Source organism: Papaver somniferum, chromosome 7 (genome assembly GCF_003573695.1).
Source record: "Papaver somniferum cultivar HN1 chromosome 7, ASM357369v1, whole genome shotgun sequence".
NCBI classification, from domain to species: domain Eukaryota; kingdom Viridiplantae; phylum Streptophyta; class Magnoliopsida; order Ranunculales; family Papaveraceae; genus Papaver; species Papaver somniferum.
The window spans coordinates 265,793,609-265,813,028 of NC_039364.1; the positions used below are offsets into that span (position 1 = coordinate 265,793,609).

The 19,420-nt window shown below is 37.8% G+C and overlaps 1 protein-coding gene across 1 annotated transcript; it reads left to right on the top strand.

Annotated features, from left to right (window-relative positions):
• The first annotated feature begins 9,317 nt into the window (after window positions 1-9,317).
• LOC113296533 (protein GLE1-like) lies at window positions 9,318-11,075 on the top strand. The gene has a single exon (XM_026544838.1). It carries the CDS (start codon window positions 9,318-9,320, stop codon window positions 11,073-11,075), a length of 1,758 nt encoding a protein of 585 aa, XP_026400623.1.
• Window positions 11,076-19,420: the final 8,345 nt, after the last annotated feature.

Consider the following 19,420-nt stretch of genomic DNA (forward strand, 5'->3'; position numbering starts at 1 on the left):
TTCTCTCATTTGTTTTGATGTACTAAAGCTAAAACAATAGTGAGTCTTTAATCAAACACAAGGAATAACTTGGACGGTACCAAAGACCAATATCCAAGGATCAATCAATATCAATCAACAACCAAAGGTTGGATTTCCAATTGATGATCTTAACACACAACCTGTATTATTTCAATTATATAAAATATAATGCGGAAAAGAAATAACACAGACACCAGAAGTTTTTTTAACGAGGAAACCGCAAATGCAGAAAACCCCCGGGACCTAGTCCAGATTGAATACACACTGTATTAAGCCGCTACAGACACTAGCCTACTACAAGATAAATTCGGACTGGACTATAGTTGAACCCCAATCATTCTCTCACCGATCCAAGGTACAGTTGTACTCCTACGCCTCTCATCCCAGCAGGATACTGCGCACTTGATTCCCTTAGCTGAGCTCACCCATAACTAAGAGTTGCTGCAACCCAAAATCGCAGACTTGATAATAAACAAATCTGTCTCACACAGAAAAGTCTATCAAAGGATAAATCTGTCTCCCACAGAAAAAACCTAGGTTTTGTTCCGTCTTAAGATATAAAATCAAGGTGAACAAGAACAAATTGATAATCCGGTCTTATATTCCCGAAGAACAACCTAGATTAATCAATCACCTCTCAACAATCCTTCTTGAGTACACAAGCGGTTTGTCGAGGAATCATAAACAATGAGACGAAGATGTTTGTGACTTCTTTATCTTACCTATTGGAGAACTCTCACGATATCAAGCCAATCAAAGATTGTACTCGTACGATAGAAGATGCAAGATCAGATCACACAACTACGATAAAAGTAGTATCGGTCTGGCTTCACAATCCCAATGAAGTCTTTAAGTCATTAATCTGGTTTTAGCGAAGAAAACCAAAGGTTAAAGGAGAATCGACTCTAGCGAGCGCACTTGTATCACACATACGTGTGGGGATTATTTTTGCACAATTCTAGATGTCTCCTTTATATAGCCTTCAAATCAGGGTTTTGCCTTAGTTACAAAGAAATTCATATTCACCGTTAGATGAAAACCTGATTTAGATTCAAGCTAATATTTCTCAACCGTTAGATCAAAAATTTAGCTTGTCACACACACTTGGGTAGACGTTTACTGGGTTTGCGAAAACCATGCCCAAACGTGTACGTGTATGTTGGTTCAACATAGTAACCAAAAAGGTTAACCATATGAGCATTTCATATTAACCTAGTTCTTCTTCACCATAACTAGTTCAATTGACTCAAATGAACTAGTTAGAGAGTTGTTCAATTGCTATGAGATCCTATGTAACTACACAAGACACAATTGAAACAAAGATGATTCGATTCGATGAATCGGCTCATGAACTTTATAGCCACGGTTTGCATAAAGCATTCCTTAGTAATTTAAGTTTCATGTTCAGAACACATCTTTAGATCATAACCACTTCAGTTTACAAACAAGTTCGCGGACTTAAGGCAACCGAAAGAGTTTTCCAAACTCAGCAGAAAATCTCGGCAAAGAGACTTCCGCCAATTCACGGACTAAACACGCAAACGAGTTTTTGGAAATTCCTAGCAGAAATTCTCGGAAAGAGAACTTCCGTCAGCTCGCAGACTGAGTTCGCGGACTTGGCAAAGGTGTGAGTAAATTTCCAATCCTTACAAAACAAAAAGATGTCGGTAATGTCCAAAACAACCATCAATTCAGACGAGACCAAGGTGTGAGTAAATTTCAAAACAAAAAACATGTGAGTAATTTAGGGCCTGTTTGGTACAGTTTTCAAAAATAGTTTTCTACTGTTTTAAATACATACCCTTTTTTTTGTTTTCATTTTCTAAAATTTGTTTGGTAGGATAAAAAACTGTTTTGAAAACCAAAGAAAATGAACTAAATCAGATCAAATGTAAAGACTCGTCTAAGAGATAGTGATACTAGTCATGAGTAACTTGTGGTCATTTCCCCGATCTCTTACTTTGTTCTAAAAAGAAGAAGAATGAACAGAAAACAATAATCTGTTGTTTTCATTTTTTTTGTTTTCAAAAACGTAAAACAAATAGAAAACAGAAAACTGTTTTTTGAAAATGTCCCTACCTAACGCGTTTTCTACTGTTTTCTGTTTTTAAAAACACAAAACTGTTTTTGAAAACTATACCAAACAGGCTATTAGTATTTAAAGAAAGTTCTCGTGCATTTTCTTTTTCCTTTTGTTTTGGAAAGAGAATCATTGTGCTAATGAGCTTGTGTGTCACAGGAGTACCACATTAGTGAACCAGCGCAAGTAATAAATGAATACCTTAATTCATTTTTTCGCATCAAAAGACGATCAAATATCTCAAACCAAGAGTGAGAAGAAAAAGAATTCCTGGATAGCCGAATGAAGATAATTTAATTCTACGCTTTTATGTTTGCTAGAATTTTTGTTTAATGCGTTTACCTGTTTCAGCTGTACTTATGATTGATAGTAATTGAAGTCTTTGGCCTGTTCGAAAGTGTCGATTCAGACACAACCAAGATGTGAGTAATTTCCTTATTATGTGACTTTTTGTTTTGTGAATAAGTTCGTGTGCATTATGTAAAGAATGGTATCTGCAGTTAGTGACATACAACATGGATACAGACCTATTGCGATCAAACGGAATTTCTAGCTTGGGAAAATTCTATTCCATAGTTCACATATTTGATTTCTAGTTCCAAATTTAATGCAATTGACATGTTGCATTTTTCTACAGATTGAAGAGGTTCGCTTGCGGCTAAATCTTGATGTTACTGCTGCTCGATATTCTGCTCCTGCACCTGCGCAAATTGGATCATTTACAGACATGGTACATTGTTTTCATTTCCAGATACTACAAGTCCATGACCAGGATTAACATTTCCTAAAACTATGTGGAATTTGTTTTCATTGTTTGCATGAAAGTATCATGAAAGATATAGCGTTTCACGGATACACTAGACCGACCTCTATTCAGGCCCAAGCTATGCCAGTTGCTCTTAATGGAAGGGATCTTTTGGGTTGTGCAGAGACTGGGAGTGGGAGAACTGCTGCTTTTGTTATTCCAATGATCCAGGTTTTCATTTCCACCATCATTGCATTTTTTGATCATTGTACTATATTTATACACTATTCTATTTCAACTCTGCAGCATTGCTTAGCCCAGCCTTCTGTTTGGCGAAGTGATGGTCCTCTTATTTATTATCAAGGATTCAAATTTGTGCATCCCGTTACTTAATATGAGCATATTCTCATAAGCAAGGTTATCTTTGCATGATACTGGTTCAATCATATGACGGTTCTTCTGGACATTGAGATGTGATGTTATTTTTAAGAGTGTGTTTATTAATCTTGACTAGGCATCTGATACTCCTAGTTCTGGGGCATTTTTGTTTCTGTGTGTTTTACTGGGCTGGGTCTCGGATTCTGCACATTAGAAGAAGAAAATATCCTTGAAGTCGCCAACAATGGCCCAATAAAGAGTGTTTGTCGAAGATGTTTTGGATTGTCATTCTTACTTTGACACTTCCTAGTAGGAAGTTACATTCTTTGATGCCATTCATCCAATGGCATCAGCCAGGGATTGCATTCTTATTTTTTTAAGGGTTCTTTTTGTTGTTGTTGCTGTTGAGATCAGCTTATTCCAATAAGGAAGGTTGCTAGAATTAGAATATATATTGGGCCAGTCGAAGCCAACATATATATATATATACTGCACTCTTCAAGGAACAACTTCCTAGAAATGGCAGGTTTTGCACTCTTCGGGACATACAAAACTCAGTTCCAGAAGATACTAAATTTTATATCTCGCCACTTTGTGGATGCCCTGGAATCAAAACTAGATCCAAAGCTGAAACCAGTCGTCGTGCAACTTAAAACTTATACCGACACAAACCAATTCCTCAAGGAACCAGAAGGATGGCTTTTGAAAATTTGGCTAGGCAAACCGGATTGTTACCAATTTTTACTTCAGGAGGTGAAGATGTGCTATGTGTTCTTTGCAGTTCCATGTCATCTAAATCAGCATGAGTCTCATTTGCCACACGTGCGTTCCTTGGTAAAAGGAGCTACAGAGGTGGCACATGATGATGGGTCTGAAACTGCAGAATCATCTTTGTCACAAACGCTTCATTCAGTCCATCAATGCCTTGAGAATCAGGAGATTTGCCAGATTTCCTCGCCATCGTAGCGAACGCCATGGTATCCATCATCATTCCTAATAACGAGGTCCAACATCAAGATTCTACCAAGAGAAGCCGCTGTCATTTCAGAAGCCTCCAATGATTTGAACGCACTAGGAGAGGATATCCATGAACATAACACTGCAGAAACAATACAGATATTTTTAGCTCAAGTATCTACAGAAAATAAAAATCCAATATTCAAAGTGAATTGCAGCATAATATTCCCCCCATTCCCATACCAGCATGAAATAAGTTTGAACGGTTGATCCTAACCACACCTATCAAGGCATACAAATATACATATAAATCTGACGAGTTTGCAGAAGTAAATTTTAATACTATCAGGTACAGCCTATCAGTCTTTGGGAGATGACAATGATCCTTACTACTAAGCATTTGATCCAGTATAACTCTATAATCCATAAAGAACACAAAACAAGGAGATAACCGGCACAGCTACTGTTTGTATTACCTAAAACATGGCTAGCAGTCAGAAGTTGGGTTTAGCACACACTTACGACTTCTATATACATATCAGACAAACTGACAAGCCACAGCAATTTTAGACATGAAGCAAGCATCTGGAGTATTCAAAAAAGATTGTGAACTTTGTGGGGAAGACAAAGTAGGAACTAGGACAAAGAATTATGTGTCATTGGATTTCCAAAACTAGAATGGTCTTATGACCTGCATAATAAGAGTACTGTGATGTTCATGTGATTTTTCGACCAGAACTGATTTTTGAACAACAGAACCTGCCACAAAAAGAAAGAGAAAATACAACCAAAACAGTTCAATGGCTACCCAAAATTGGTCCCAAAATATCAATAAGGTTCGCAACTATGTATTGTTAGTCAATTGAGGAGTACCTTGGCGGCTCTTGCCCTTGCACATGCTCATCGTGAAACAGCGGTTTCTCAATGTTGAAGAAAATACCAAACTCCGTTTGGGAGCGGAAAAGTCCAATACTTCCACCTACAACATTTGAGAGGAAACCAAATTATATCAGCAATTCAGCATAGAAATCCTAAAATCCTAATTACTTAAAGGAAATATTAAATAGTGATGCTAATTGCTTACCAAAGCTCCACAATCACAACTGCACAATTTGCAAGATTTCTCCGAAGTAAGCTTATAAACTTTCTGTCTGGTAACACTTATAAACTTTTGAAGCTTAAGCGCAGAAGCATCAAGTTCACTGATCTCGGAGAAAAAAAAAACTGCTGGCTCTACAATGGAATTACGAGCTTTGACCTTTTGGTGCAATAAGCCAGTTTTGCTCTTTGCTCTTCGAAATAGCCGAATATAAGAAGTTTGAACTATCAAGAACCAGATTTTAAAATGAATGTGTAGTTTTGAGCTTCAATTACTCTGTTTCCATGTTTTTGAAGCTCACTGACTCTTGATTGATCACATTATGGGATTCATCAGATTTCAAAACAGAATATACTCGATAATCTTCACTGATAAGAAATATACCTTAAACTATTGCAAATGCTAATGCTAAACCTTCTTGACTAATTATCTGACTAGTTGTTGATCACTGAATATAGCAAGGTGATACAATTTCTGCAACCTGCTCGGGAAATATTCTTAATAATTTTATCTAAACCTAGGCTACTTCGTAACAGATATAGATACAACTGTAGCTGCTAGATAACCAAATTATGATATGTGCACAAGGAACGAGTTTTGCTGCCGCATTAAGAACAGTTGCGCACACTAGGGACTTCCATGCTTATCAGACAAATTGTCAAGCCACGGCAATTTTAGACATGAGCACAGGAAGAAAACATCTGCAGTATTCTTAAACGCTTACAAAGTTGGAGCTAGGACAAAGAACTATGCAGCATTGAATTTCAATAACCAGAATGGTCTAATATGACCTGCAATGCACCAACCTATTCGAAGTTCTAGTCATCACTAGCCACATCAACCCAAAATGAAATTACACTAGCAGTCTGCTAAGAACCTTGCTAATTGATCTTTCCATGGAGATTTGAAAGGTAGCATTATTTGATGACAAACCAAGAGAATGGAAACTTAGATCATATTGGTAATCACTGAGAAACTATTAGTGCAGTTTCCTATTCAAACTACCACTTTCAGTGAAATGACACTAGTAATTACAACACCAACATAAGCAGTTTCAAAATGCTAGGCGAAAATATGAAAGACAATAAATTTGGAAAACTAAAATTATTTATCAGATAATATTAAGAAGTAAGTATTCCCTCATACTACCCTTGATTTTGCTTGCATAGTTGCATATACATAAATGAAATAAGTCACCAACGAATGCATCACATTCTTCCATTGAAATAATGTCTAGTCACTAACAAAATGCAGAATTAACAAAGCAATATAGCTTAACCCAAAATAAAAATTACGTCTATCAAGTTAAAGCTGGATCGATTATATAATGACAATGTTAATAGCATTTAGCTTCAAACAAAGGTTACTCGTCAAATCTGTAGAGATATGAATATTGCATCTAAAATTGAACGAAGATTACCAGCTTATACGTTTTCAGGGTTCGCTATCCTCCTAGAGCTGCTCGAAAGAATACTCACGGCTTCTGGTCTCCTCCAATTCAACTGACTCCATTATTTTTGTATCTTCTTCGCCCAATTCTTTCAACGAAACTAAGGTGTTCTGGTGAGGGAATACTTGAAGAAACCCACCGTTAAACTTCACAAGCACAAGCCTTTTCGAGATTGAAGATTTTGTGTCATAAATGCTGAGATAGTTACTACCGTAGGTTAAAACACGATCACTTTTCGTAGCGGCAACCAATTTGCTTAATATGTCAATCCTAAACACTTTACTCCAAACCAATGGCTGATGTTCCTCCCCCTCTTTCAAGTCATGATTATGATCCTTGTTTTTCAGTAGCCATATATCATTAATCCTAGAGCTGCTCCAAAGAATACTCACGGCTTCTGGTCTCCTCCAATTCAGTTTTCGCTTCTCAGACCTTTGCATCTGGAGGTTCACTGATGGCCATGCCCATGTTGGCACAAAGAAGAAAAAAACTTTTAGCTGAGTAAAAAAAAAAGGTCTTCGCATCTAGTATCCAAGAAACTGTAGACAAAATAGTTCATGCTTCCGATTGTTGAATTTGGAACTTACTTTCTAATCTTGCAACCCATCTATTGTGGAAGTTTACCGACACCGTGATCAAGATTGCTACCTAATGGTGATCTTTCATTAGAAGTTCTTCTTGTATGAGGTTCTTTGATTCTTTCTTTATGTGGTTCTGGTCAAAATCAAGTGGAATTTCAGAAACTGATTCTTATTCAAACTCTTGGATTTAGTGTTTCAAAATGCTGTCCTTCAAGTTTTGAGAATTAGTGTTCCAATTTGTAATACTATGTCATAAGCTGTTCAGTTCTGTACTTCGCAAGCTGCCGGTTCTCATTGATTGAAAATTGATGCATTTCTGGGTTGAGATGTGTACATGAGTAATTCGTGGGTTTGCTAATTGCATTTCCTAAGTGTTGTTATACTTCAGATTTCCAATTTTTCAAGTTTATTTCCTGCAAACTGTGTGCAGAGTAGTGTTCAGGTTGTCTTTGTCCCAGCAGTTGCTCTTGTTGTGCTTGGATCACAGTGTGTGATACTGGTGGTATTCTATGTCTGGCATTATAGCTTGTGAAAAATCATCAAAGCCAGTGTTGGTGTGTTTGATAGTTTGGCTTCACTGAAGCATCTTAATGGTCTACAAAGGTGTTCTGTATTCCTTGAATGTGGATGCTGTGCAGGGATCAGGGTCAGTGTTCCAAAACTATGTTCCTGGGCATTAATATTTATCAACTTAAAAGTTGAGTTAGTCAGGTCTTTGGTAGTTTTGTTAGCTAGGAATTCACCCATTAATCCTATTGTAAGCTGCTTGTTATTATTGCTGTGGAGTTTTTCTGGTTACGGACAGGTGCATCTCTTGGGTCTGTTGTAACCATGTTTTGTTACCACTTCTGGTGTTATTGAGTCTTTTGGTTAGATGTCAAAAAGGCAGAGCTGAGACAAGCAAGCCCGCTAACAGTATCTTCAATTACTAGACCTAGTACTCTCTGTCCATTTTGGGAAATACTGTTAACTAGGAGGGTGACACCTTCCAGATGGGAGGTCATAACACTAATAACTCATAAGGTGGGCAAATCAACTATTACCAAGTTCTTTGTTTTTTTACTAGTAGAAAGATTTTGTCAACACTATTTACATCGTTATAGAGGGGAGGATAGACTTGGTGGTTTGCTCTACAGGATTCAGAATACTCTTCTAGAAAAATCACAGTGCTGTTCTTTCCCCTTTTTAGCCACCACCACCACATCAAAGACTGAGAAGCAGTTTACGCATTCTCTTCTCAGTTGTAATGTTTTGAAGTGTAATCGAGTGATACTTCAAAGTTATCATTGTCTTCATCTACCAATATTATTCAATATTCAATTCTTTGTAAACTAGATGTACGTACAGTAGAAACTCTTTTAATTAATACTCGATTATTTAATAAATTCTCTTAAATAATATTTTTGGCCGGTCCCGAATCGGGAAAAACGTGCCAAATTAATAATTCGCTAAAATTATAAGATACTATATTTTTATTACCTATATAGACCCATATGAAATTTAAATTAATAATGCATATATATATTCAATACATTAGTGATTTACGAAGACTTTTTGAAAAATGATTTAATTCTCTTCTGTTTTTTTGATTACTAGATTACGTAGTTGTTTGGCCAACACCCCAAGTAATCTACAGTAATTACTTGGACGACTAAATTACTGAGAGTTCACATTTTCTGGATATTTCCAACTGGTTTTATATTTCAGTAAACGCATTATGTTCAACACTTTTATTAACACACTTTGATCCATCCAAAACATGGAAAAGGAAACAGCAGTTAATCATGACCATTCAGTCGGAGTCCGTTCCTAAGGGGATGTTGGTGAACTTCTAGGAAACTTATTTCTAGTATGTCTTTGATTTAGAAATCTAGTTATTTTAGGAATCTAGTTTGAGCCTATATATAAACTGGCATCCCCTTTTCTTCTTTTCGCATCCCCGTATTGCATTCTTCTTCTTTTTTTTAGGGTTCGTTGTTGTTGAGATCAGCTTATTCTAATACACAATGGGAGCAATAAAATTGGAACTACCTTGTGTTACTGCGAGTAATGGAGTAATAATAACACCAGACCCTGATCCAAACTGGAATTTAGATTCACTATTATCAGAACTAAATTCTTTAAACCTCAAACTCAATGGCACTTCATCTCCAGATTCTTCTTACCTTATTGTACCTTTGGCTACAAGTACAACTAAACAAGTTCACAGTAAGAAAGTGGTTAGTCAGATGCAGAGGGGTTTTGTGATGAGAGTACCTGATTATTCCAGTGACTCGGAAACCTCTGGGGATGATGATGATGATGATTCGGTTATCAAAGAGAACCAGACGCGATTAATGGGTAGAGTTGGATTGCTGGATGGTGTTTTAGCTGAACTGGAGCATGAATTGTGCCATCAAGGGACTAAAGAGAAGATAAGGAACAAAGTGAAAAAGTTACAAACTGATTTGATGCATGAGTATGAGAGGTCAGCTTCTCTACTCAGCCAGCTTGAAAAGGATGGAGATTATGAAAGGGAGCTAGACAGACAGTCAGATATGCAGCATTGTCGCGCAATTGCAGAAGAAAGGGAGAACCACTTATTAGCAGTCCATAGGGAGCGTGAGCTCCAGTCACGGATTGAAGAGCGGAAAATAACAAATGCATTGGAGGAAGCTAGAAGAGAAGAACAAGTTTTACGTGAAGAGAGGCTTCAAAAGGAAAACCTGGCTCATGAGCAGAAAATAAAAAATGCTGCTGCTGCAGCATTGGAGGAAGCTAGAAGAAAGGAAGAAGTGAGGCTTCTAAAGTTGAAGGAACAAGCTTTACGTGAAGAGAGGCTTCAAAAGTTTAAGGAACAAGCTTTACGCGAAGATAGGCTTCTGAAGGAAATTGATGAAAAAATCCAGGCTTTCAGATCGATTTCTAGTCAGGCTTTCCGTGATCAGGAGTTGCAAATTGGTCGGCGGATAAGGCAGATATCCGGGAGTAGAGATAGTGTCATAGCAAAAGCGAGTGAACTGATTACACTTCTTAATGATCCTCTACTATGCCCTCAATCAATTAGCGCTGCTATATTCGCAAAGAAGATTGTGTCTCAATGCTCAAACCAGAGGGCAAACTTTAACGGTACTGCATTTGCGTATGGGTATGTCATTGTTTTTGTTACTTCGCAGGTTCCCCTTGCGATGGATCTTCTTCTCGCGGAGCTCCATAAGGCTTGTATATACACTGACCCAATGCATCTAGTTTGCTCAAAGCCTGCAGCAATATCTAAAGAAGACTGCTTTAAAATGACGGGTTTCCGAGAAGAAGATTGGAATGCTGCAGAAAGCCTTGAAAGTTATTTGGAAGGAGTGGCATCTTATATAAAACTCTACGGAGCACTAGTTCAGACAGAAGTTAGAGGTGTCAAAACCCTACATGGTCTCAAGGAAGGTTGGGCATGGGTTGCCAGGTTGTTGAATTCATTGGAACCCGACATATACACTGCAGTAGCTCTGTACAGCTTCCTGGAAATGGCAGGTTTTGCACTCTTCAGGGCATACAAAACTCAGTTCCAGAAGATGTTAAATTTTATATCTGGCCGCTTTGTGGATGCCCTGGAATCAAAGCAGGATCCAGACCTTAAACCAGTCATCGTGCAACTTGAAACTTATATCGACACAAACCAATTCCTCAAGGAACCAGAAGGACGGCATTTGAAAACCTGTTTATTGTCTGAGATGGCTATGCCAGAGGAGAATTACCGTCCTCAACAGAGAAGACAATATTACACCGGCTGATTTGTATCAACTTAAACTGAGTAGACAATATCACACCTAACTCAAATTGAGTATCGTTGTATCAGAGTTTAAAGGAAATGTATCAAACAGCAATACCAATTATGTTTCATTATTTGTAAAATAAATCTTAATTATTATTTTTATTTTTATTTTGAGAATATTGATAAAATTATTTTATTTTACACCAGAATAAATTACAATATCAGTCTACAATAAAAGTGCATATATAATTTGAAGATAAACAGATGGGTCAAGTTAACATTTACGATCTTCTAAATGGGATTGTTGATTCATGATTCATTTATTCTTCGTGAACAACTTTCATCTTCAGTAATAATACAAGTAGTTGTAGTAGGCATTGGGATTTCTGTTGATAGATGGGTGTACAATAGTGCAGTGCCCCTAAACCACATCCAAAACCATTGGGAACCTGCGAGGCACATACACAACAGCAAACATTAGATTCATCTTCCGAAAAATGAAATAAACGGGTTATATGAGCAGGATGTTGGTCAGATTTGGACTAATCAGTTTATGAACCCTGAACACAATAACAAATTAGTTTATGATCCGTCAGAGATATAGTGTATGATTGTCAAAGTGCCTGTGATCCAAAACACCTATCAAGTTTATTCAAACACCTGAAACTAAAGGTTCATATTAAGAAAATTGACAAACACACTTACATCAACAGAAGGATCTTGACCAAGAAGTCCATAAGCGAACCAGGATGTGCCGCTAACAAACAGATACAGTGATAAGAAGAAGCACAGGTACTCCATACTCTTTGTTCGAATTGCCAGTTTCTGCAATCAGATTATTGATAATAATTATGTTAATAAACACGATCTGTTTTACCTTCTAAATGATGAGAATACAATGAAAAGAACTGAGCTCATTACTAGCCACATTGACTAAACAATAACGAAGAAAGTAAAAAATATTTGAAAACAATTTCTATTCAAAATTACATCACATAGTTGAAAATTGACAAATAAAACCATTAAAGAGGAATTGAGAGCTGCTTTACAAGAAAACAAGGTAAACTTACACAAAAATTAGTCCAATACTCACCGAGATGGAACCCTTTTGGGGATGTGGCTTCAAGTTGAAAAATAAAAATGGACAGGATAAAAATTTTCCTATGGGCACAAGATGAGCCTAAGTTAGTCAATTCTCTATGCTGTGAGATCAATTCAAGTTAGTAGGTCTAGTTGTGGAGACCCTAGGTTAAGGAGTCTTATAGAAAATAAGATTTGGGGTTTGATTGAGGAGAAGTGACCGGCCCATACTACTGTTACTACTAGCTGGAAGCTTAATGAGAACCCATACTATTACCCAAAAAAAACATCCTAATAAACATTATCAACAACACTATCATGCTCATCTTCTTGTTTCTGCGCGTCAAATTGCTTCTTTTCTTTCTAATTTCACATTTTATCAGTCAATAATGGTTTCTCAACTGGAAGCAGCTAAATCTCAGAACAAAAAATTGAAATTAGACCTTGAATTGGAAATGAAACATATGAAAAAAAAATGGTTGTGGAGAAATGATGGGAGGACTTGCCTGTGATAAAGCTATAACAAATGAAATAAAAAGTACTACCTTCATTTTTGGAAAATGACTTTCACTTTGGGTGTGAAATAAATAAAAACCTCTCTGAAAGTATCTCTTTTTCAAAAACGGAGGGAGTAATAATCAACAAGAGAGAAAAATGTTGGACAAGTCTGAAGTTCTAAAAGAAGAACAGAAATAACAGTAGTGGTATTATTGTTGGATCCAATTCTTCTTGCGAAACTGAAAATCCTTGCATAGAAAGAGGGATAAAAGGGCATGATAAGTTCAGGTGGTAATTACTAGTTAATATATTATACTAGATCTAATCTCATGAATCAAAATAATGACAAGAATGCTCATACAAAGAACTATTAGAGTATAAGAGAAAATCGTACACTTCAGCAAATAAAGTCGCAATAATCCTAATATAAAAAAATAAACTATTGGCATAAGATCTTCACCTGTTAAATCAGCATTCTTGTCAGTTTAGGACATAGTTGTTTCATTTGTTATTTTTCATTCGCTTGTTCTTCTACTTGCATATCCGCTTCTGCTTTAGCATGAGCCTCGATGACTCGTGTGTGTGTGTATATTTAGCTTCTCCTAGAACCTACATAGACACTACAAAAACGCACAGATATCTCAAGAGACGTACATGCATGATTGTGGTACACAGATTCAGAACTAACTACTGATTCTTTTGCTCTGCCATAAACAAGTTAACTATGTTATGCTTAAGATTAGCTACTTCCTAAACACCCCAAGATCTTCACACAGAAAACTGAAAACTAGCGCGGAATTAAACAAGAACACAAAGAGTTATAGTGGTTCGGCAATGTGTCTACTCCACTGCAGCAATAAACTTCTTTATTGAAACTTAGAGAATAGACTTCTTCACACACCTCTGCAATTCAGACTGAGATACAATAACCAAAGGGTTACACTCTTATTTATAGGCCTAGGAATAATCTAGAATTGCCTAGAAATAGAAGTCCTAAATAGAGAACTATTTCCTAATGTAACTTAGAAAACATATTCCTAAAATACTTGAGGAGGTGCAAAACTGTTTTAGGGAAATCAGTTTGCTCTTTGCTAAAACAGGGTGTTTCCTAAATCAAGCCAATAACTAACAATTCTCCACCTTGGCAAGATTTCTAGGACAACTTCACTATTCTCTAATTTCTCCACCTTGGCGTGAAATGTGACATTCCATTTCCTTCAAACTTTACTGCTTTCACTCATCCTTAGATGTTTCACTTCTTCACTCATCATAAGATGTTTCACTCCCTTTTTGGGCTTCACATGTGCTTGACAGCACCACTACACCCTAAGGTGTCTTCAAATATGCACAATGCTGATCAAGTTTAGACAATGTCTAAAATTTTCACCTGTCACCACTTTGGTGAGCATATCTGCTGGATTGTTGGCGGTTCCAACCTTTTCCAGCTGAATTTCACCTTCTTCAACAATTTCCCGTATTTTATGATATCGTACATTGATGTGCTTTGTTCGTGATAAACTTGATTCTTAGCTAGGTGTATTGCACTTTGACTGTCACAATACACGCTTACTTTCTCTTGCTAAATTCCCAACTCCTCAAACAAACCTTTAATCCAAACGGCTTCCCTTATACCTTCTACAACAGCCATATATTCAGCTTCGGTTGTCGATAATGCTACTGTTGGTTGTAAGCTTGACCTCCAACTGATTGGTCCACTCGCAACTATAAAAACATACCCCATAGTGGATTGAAAATTATCCAAATCACCAGCGTAATCGGAATCACAGTATCCGACTACTTTGCAAGCAGATCTCTCATTTCGTGAGAACTTCAATCCAACATCTACGGTACCTTGAATATACCGCAAAATCCACTTCACAGCCTGCCAGTGCTCCTTCCATGCATTATGCATATATCTACTAACCACACTAACAACTTGTGAAATATCAGGCCTAGTGCATACCATAGCATACATAAGGCTTCCAACAGCACTTTCATAAGGTATTTCAGCCTTAACCTCTGCTCCTTCACTGTGTTTGGTGACTGTTCAGCATTCAACTTAAAGTGTCGAGCTAGAGGTTGTGTTACCGATTTAGACTTGTCATCTAAACCAAAACGCTTCAATACCCTTTTTAAATAAGACTTTTGAGAAAGACTAATAGTGCCTGATTTCCTATCTCTCTCAATTTCCATGCCCAAAATTTTTCTTGCTTCACCGAGATCTTTCATCTCAAATTCATTACTCAACTGATTTTTCAATCGTTGAATCTCCACCTCACTTTTAGACGCAATAAGCATGTCATCTACGTATAAAAGTAGGTAGATAAAGGATTCATCTTTGAGCTTTTTGAAGTACACACAAGAGTCATAGTTGCTGCTTGTGTACTTTTGTGTCTTCATAAACTTGTCGAATTGTTTGTACCACTTCCTTGGAGACTGCTTCAAGCCATACAACGATCTCTTCAAGTTACATACCCAATCTTCTTTACCTGCTACTTCAAACCCCTCGGGTTGCTTCATATAAATCGTCTCCTCCAAGTCACCATGTAAGAAAGCAGTTTTCACATCAAGTTGTACAAGATCGAGATCAAACTGCGCCACCAAAGCAAGTAAAATTCTAATGGAAGTATGCTTTACCACTGGAGAAAACACTTCATTATAGTCAATTCCTTCCCTTTGCGCGTAGCCCTTAGCTACCAACCTTTCTTTGTACCTTACATTGCTTGCACTTGGAGATCCTTCCTTCTTTGTATATGCCCACTTGTATCCAATTGCCTTTTCTCCTTTAGGTAGCTGCACCAGCTCCCAAGTTCCATTCTTGTCAAGAGAATCCATCTCATCACTCATGGATTTCTCCCATTCTATCTTTTCAACTGTCTTGACAGCTTGTTTATGGGTGGAAGGAATTTCTTCTTATACAATCGGTAATGCATATCCAACAATATCCACAAACCGTTCTGGTTGGCGAGTATTTCTTTTTTCTTTCCTATGAGCAATACTATCAAAATATGTAGCTTCTTCCGGTACGTCAGATTGTGTTTCTTCTACTTGTACCTCTTGTTCCGGTTCTTTGGTTGAACCATCAGTTGTTCCCAATTCTAAGTCTTCGTCAGATCCTTCATCTTCTAAATTCTCGTCTATGTGGACAGACTTCGCTGGTTTCTCATTCAGTTCAAACCCCTGCCATTTTCCGACTTACTTCATTCGTTTCAGATGATTCATTCTTCCAAATTGCAGTCTCATTAAAGGTAACATCCCTACTTATCACGACCTTCTTCGACTCAGGACACCACAACTTGTATCCTTTTACTCCTGATTGGAAACCTACGAAAATAGCTTTCTTGGCTCTAGGATCAAGTTTTCCTTCCCTCATATGGTAATAAGCGGGAAAAGCAAATACGTGTAACATATTGTAATCTGAAACTGGTTTACCGTACCATACTTCCATCGGTGTTTTACCTTCTAGTGCCGCTGTTGGCAACCGATTCACTAGGTGACACGCATATTCCACAGCTGCAACCCAAAACTGTTTGCCTAATCCAGCATTAGACAACATACATCGTACTTTCTCCACTAATGTACGATTCATGCGCTCCGCCACCCCGTTCTGTTGTGGAGTCTCCCTTACTGTGAAATGACGCTCAATGCCTTCATCTTCACAGATTCGCATGAATGGATCAGACTTATACTCACCACCATTGTCTGATCTTAAGGCATTCACTTTCCTGCCGGTCTTCATCTCGACCTTCTTCTTCCACTTCAAAAATATTCCCAAAACTTCATCCTTTCTGCTCATGGTGTACACCCATACTCTTCTGGTGAAGTCATCTATAAAGGAGACAAAATATCTTCTACCTCTCAAGGATGCAGTCCTTGAAGGTCCCCATACATCTGTGTGAACATAATCTAGAATTCCCTTTGTGGTGCTTTCACCGGTCATAAACTTCGTTCTAGTTCTCTTCCCCTTCACACAATGTTCACAAAATCCCAACTTGCTGCATGATTTTGTGCCTTTCAACAAGCCTTGCGAAGTCAGCTTTTGCAAATACTTTTCTCCGGTATGCCCTAAACGCATATGCCATAGTTTGGTAGTGTCCGACTCAACACTATCCGATACTGCTGCAATTCCTTCACTCATACTTGTGTTTCCTTGCAGAAAATACAAGTTCCCATGTTTCAAACCTTTCATAACAACTAGGCCATTGGAATACACTTTCAAACCTCCACATTTCAATGTCACCTCGTACCCTCGGGAGTCAAGTTCACCTACTGAAATCAAATTTTTCTTCAATTCTGGTACATAACGAACATCTTCAAGCTCTTGAAAAACACCATCATTCATCTTCAAACGAATCTTCCCAATCCCTTCAACTTTACAGGTATTATTATTACCCATAAACACCCTTGGTCCATCAAACTTTTTAAACTTAACGAACCAGTCCTTCCTAGGAAACATATGGTAGGAAGCTGCGCAATCCATAATCGACGACACCACTTAATTACCAATTAATTGTGTGGAAAGAAGTAATTAATTTGTTGCGTAAACGACTGCACCACTAGTGAATTAGGTCATGAGACTTCAATTATTTTCTTGTAATTCCTCCTTGAAGCTAGTTTTTACTGTATCGATCTGAGAAGTAAGATCTGTGGAAAGGGTTTGGAACTCCGAGCGGAGTTGAGTGATTGCAGCGGCGTTAGCATCAGTTTTATCGGAAACATCCTTGAGAGTCATCGGAAAAAAAAAATTGGGTGGATTAAACGGCTATGATACCAAATGTTAGAGTACCGACCCTAAACTCGTCATAAGCCCATGGGTAGAACTCAACTAGAAAACCGGTTGACTAGATGAGGGATCCCATTGACTTATAAACTACCCAATTAAGCCCCATCTACCAATGTGGTACTAAGGTCCCGACATCCCACCGCGCTTCCAGACCCAACGTCCTCGTTGGCCCACTCTATCGACACTGACCCAGCGGTAGCCCTTTCCTTTATGGCGGCTCCACTCGACTAGCGGTATTCAGTGCGGTGACAACTACGCCATACATTGGTGCCCCTACACTATAATCCAGCCTATAGGTCACCCCTTCCGTGGAGAGGGCATGGGTCGTGGTGGTTGGCTCTGATACCAGTTTTTGTATCCCTACAACAACTTGAACAAGCAGAGATGATAGAATGGTGAAGAATCACCTCTTGAATCGAGATTCAAGCCGAAATCTGTGCCAGAGGCGCAGCCAAATGATATTTCATTAAAACAAACTTCAGGTTATTTTTAGAGATAACTCTCTTACACATTAAGTAGAGAATTATTGAACCCTAAACAGAGTCAATCAGTAACTAACATGTGACTAACCATCAACGGTCCACAACCAAACCAATTACAACCTGTCTGAATGACTAAGGTATACAATTAAAAGGATATGGGCATAATATATAGTAGTATTTGAAGAGGGGACACAACAGGAAGGCAAGATAAATCCTGCCCGTGTAGTTGATGTTCCTGGACACTCTCGATTTCGACCAAAGCTTGATGAACATTTGCCTCAAGCGGATGGCCTTATCTTTGTCGTCAACGCTCTCGACTTTGTGCCAAACTGCCACGCAAAGTACCTGTATGAAATTTTGACCAATGCGCCTATGGTGGAGAAGAGAATCCCACTGCTTATAATGTGCAACAAGAGTGACAAAGTGAATGCCCATACCAAGGAATTCATCAGAAAACAACGCGCGCATCAAGGAATGCCATATCTGCTGCTGATATGTCTACGAATATGCACTTGGTGTGGCTGGCGAGGCTTTCACGGTTTCTTAGTGTCATAACAAGGTAAGTGTGGGAGAATCATTTGGGCTCACAGGAGATAAATCACAGGTTGAGCATTTTATAAGGGAAAATAGCAAAAAAAAAAAAATTTGCCTGACATTCATACTTTGTAAGAAAACGTTGATCGATCAACAATTTTATTTAAATTGAATCTCACACAGCTAAATGATAAGTAGCCAAAAAAAATGTACAATGGAGGCAAAAAAAAAACAAAAAAAAACAGCAAGCCCAAGCAGAGCCAACCTGCCAACAAAAGCACCACACTTAGTCAGCTGCTCTTTCGTTCAGCCACAACGTATATAAATAAGAAGGCTGTTATTGGGGCATCACACTCCATTAGAGGGGATTCACTTGGATATATGGTGACCAAAAATCTGGTTAAGGGATACTTTTAATTCAATAACAATTTGTCCAAATTAGCCTTCAATTAAAATTAAAACAAAAACAGAATAAAACCTAATCAAATCTTCACATTTTCAATCTTTTGACTCCTGCTCTTCTTCTTCTTCACAGTAAATTTCCGTTTTCACAATTAACCACATCTTCATCCTCAACTATTCCACCAATTCAATCAACTGAAGAATCAGGTTTTCAAACTCCCCAACAACAACCCATGGTGTGTGTAAGGTATTAATCAACAAACCCATCTATTCTTACTCGTTTTGAATCAAATCGAAGCCAAACTAGGGTTTCAGTTTTGTTTTTGAAGGTGTTACGCCTAGGTTAGCCAAGCGTAAGTCTAGTGTTTGAAGAACTTACGCCTAGGTTTAGAGGAATTCAGGCGTAAATTGATTTTGCATGTAGGTTTACGCCTAGGTTTAGAGAAATTCAGGCGTATTTCTTTTACTTACGCTTGGTTTTTCAGTAGACAAAACACAGGCGTAAAAGTTTCTGGATGGTTTGAAGAAATTGCAGTTTTGGTTTACGCCTAGGTACGTGCACAAAGTTTCCAGGCGTATTTTCTT

Coding starts and splice junctions, on each gene's coding strand:
- LOC113296533 (XM_026544838.1), top strand. CDS start 9,318: ATGGGAGCAATAAAATTGGAACTACCTTGTGTTACTGCGAGTAATGGA.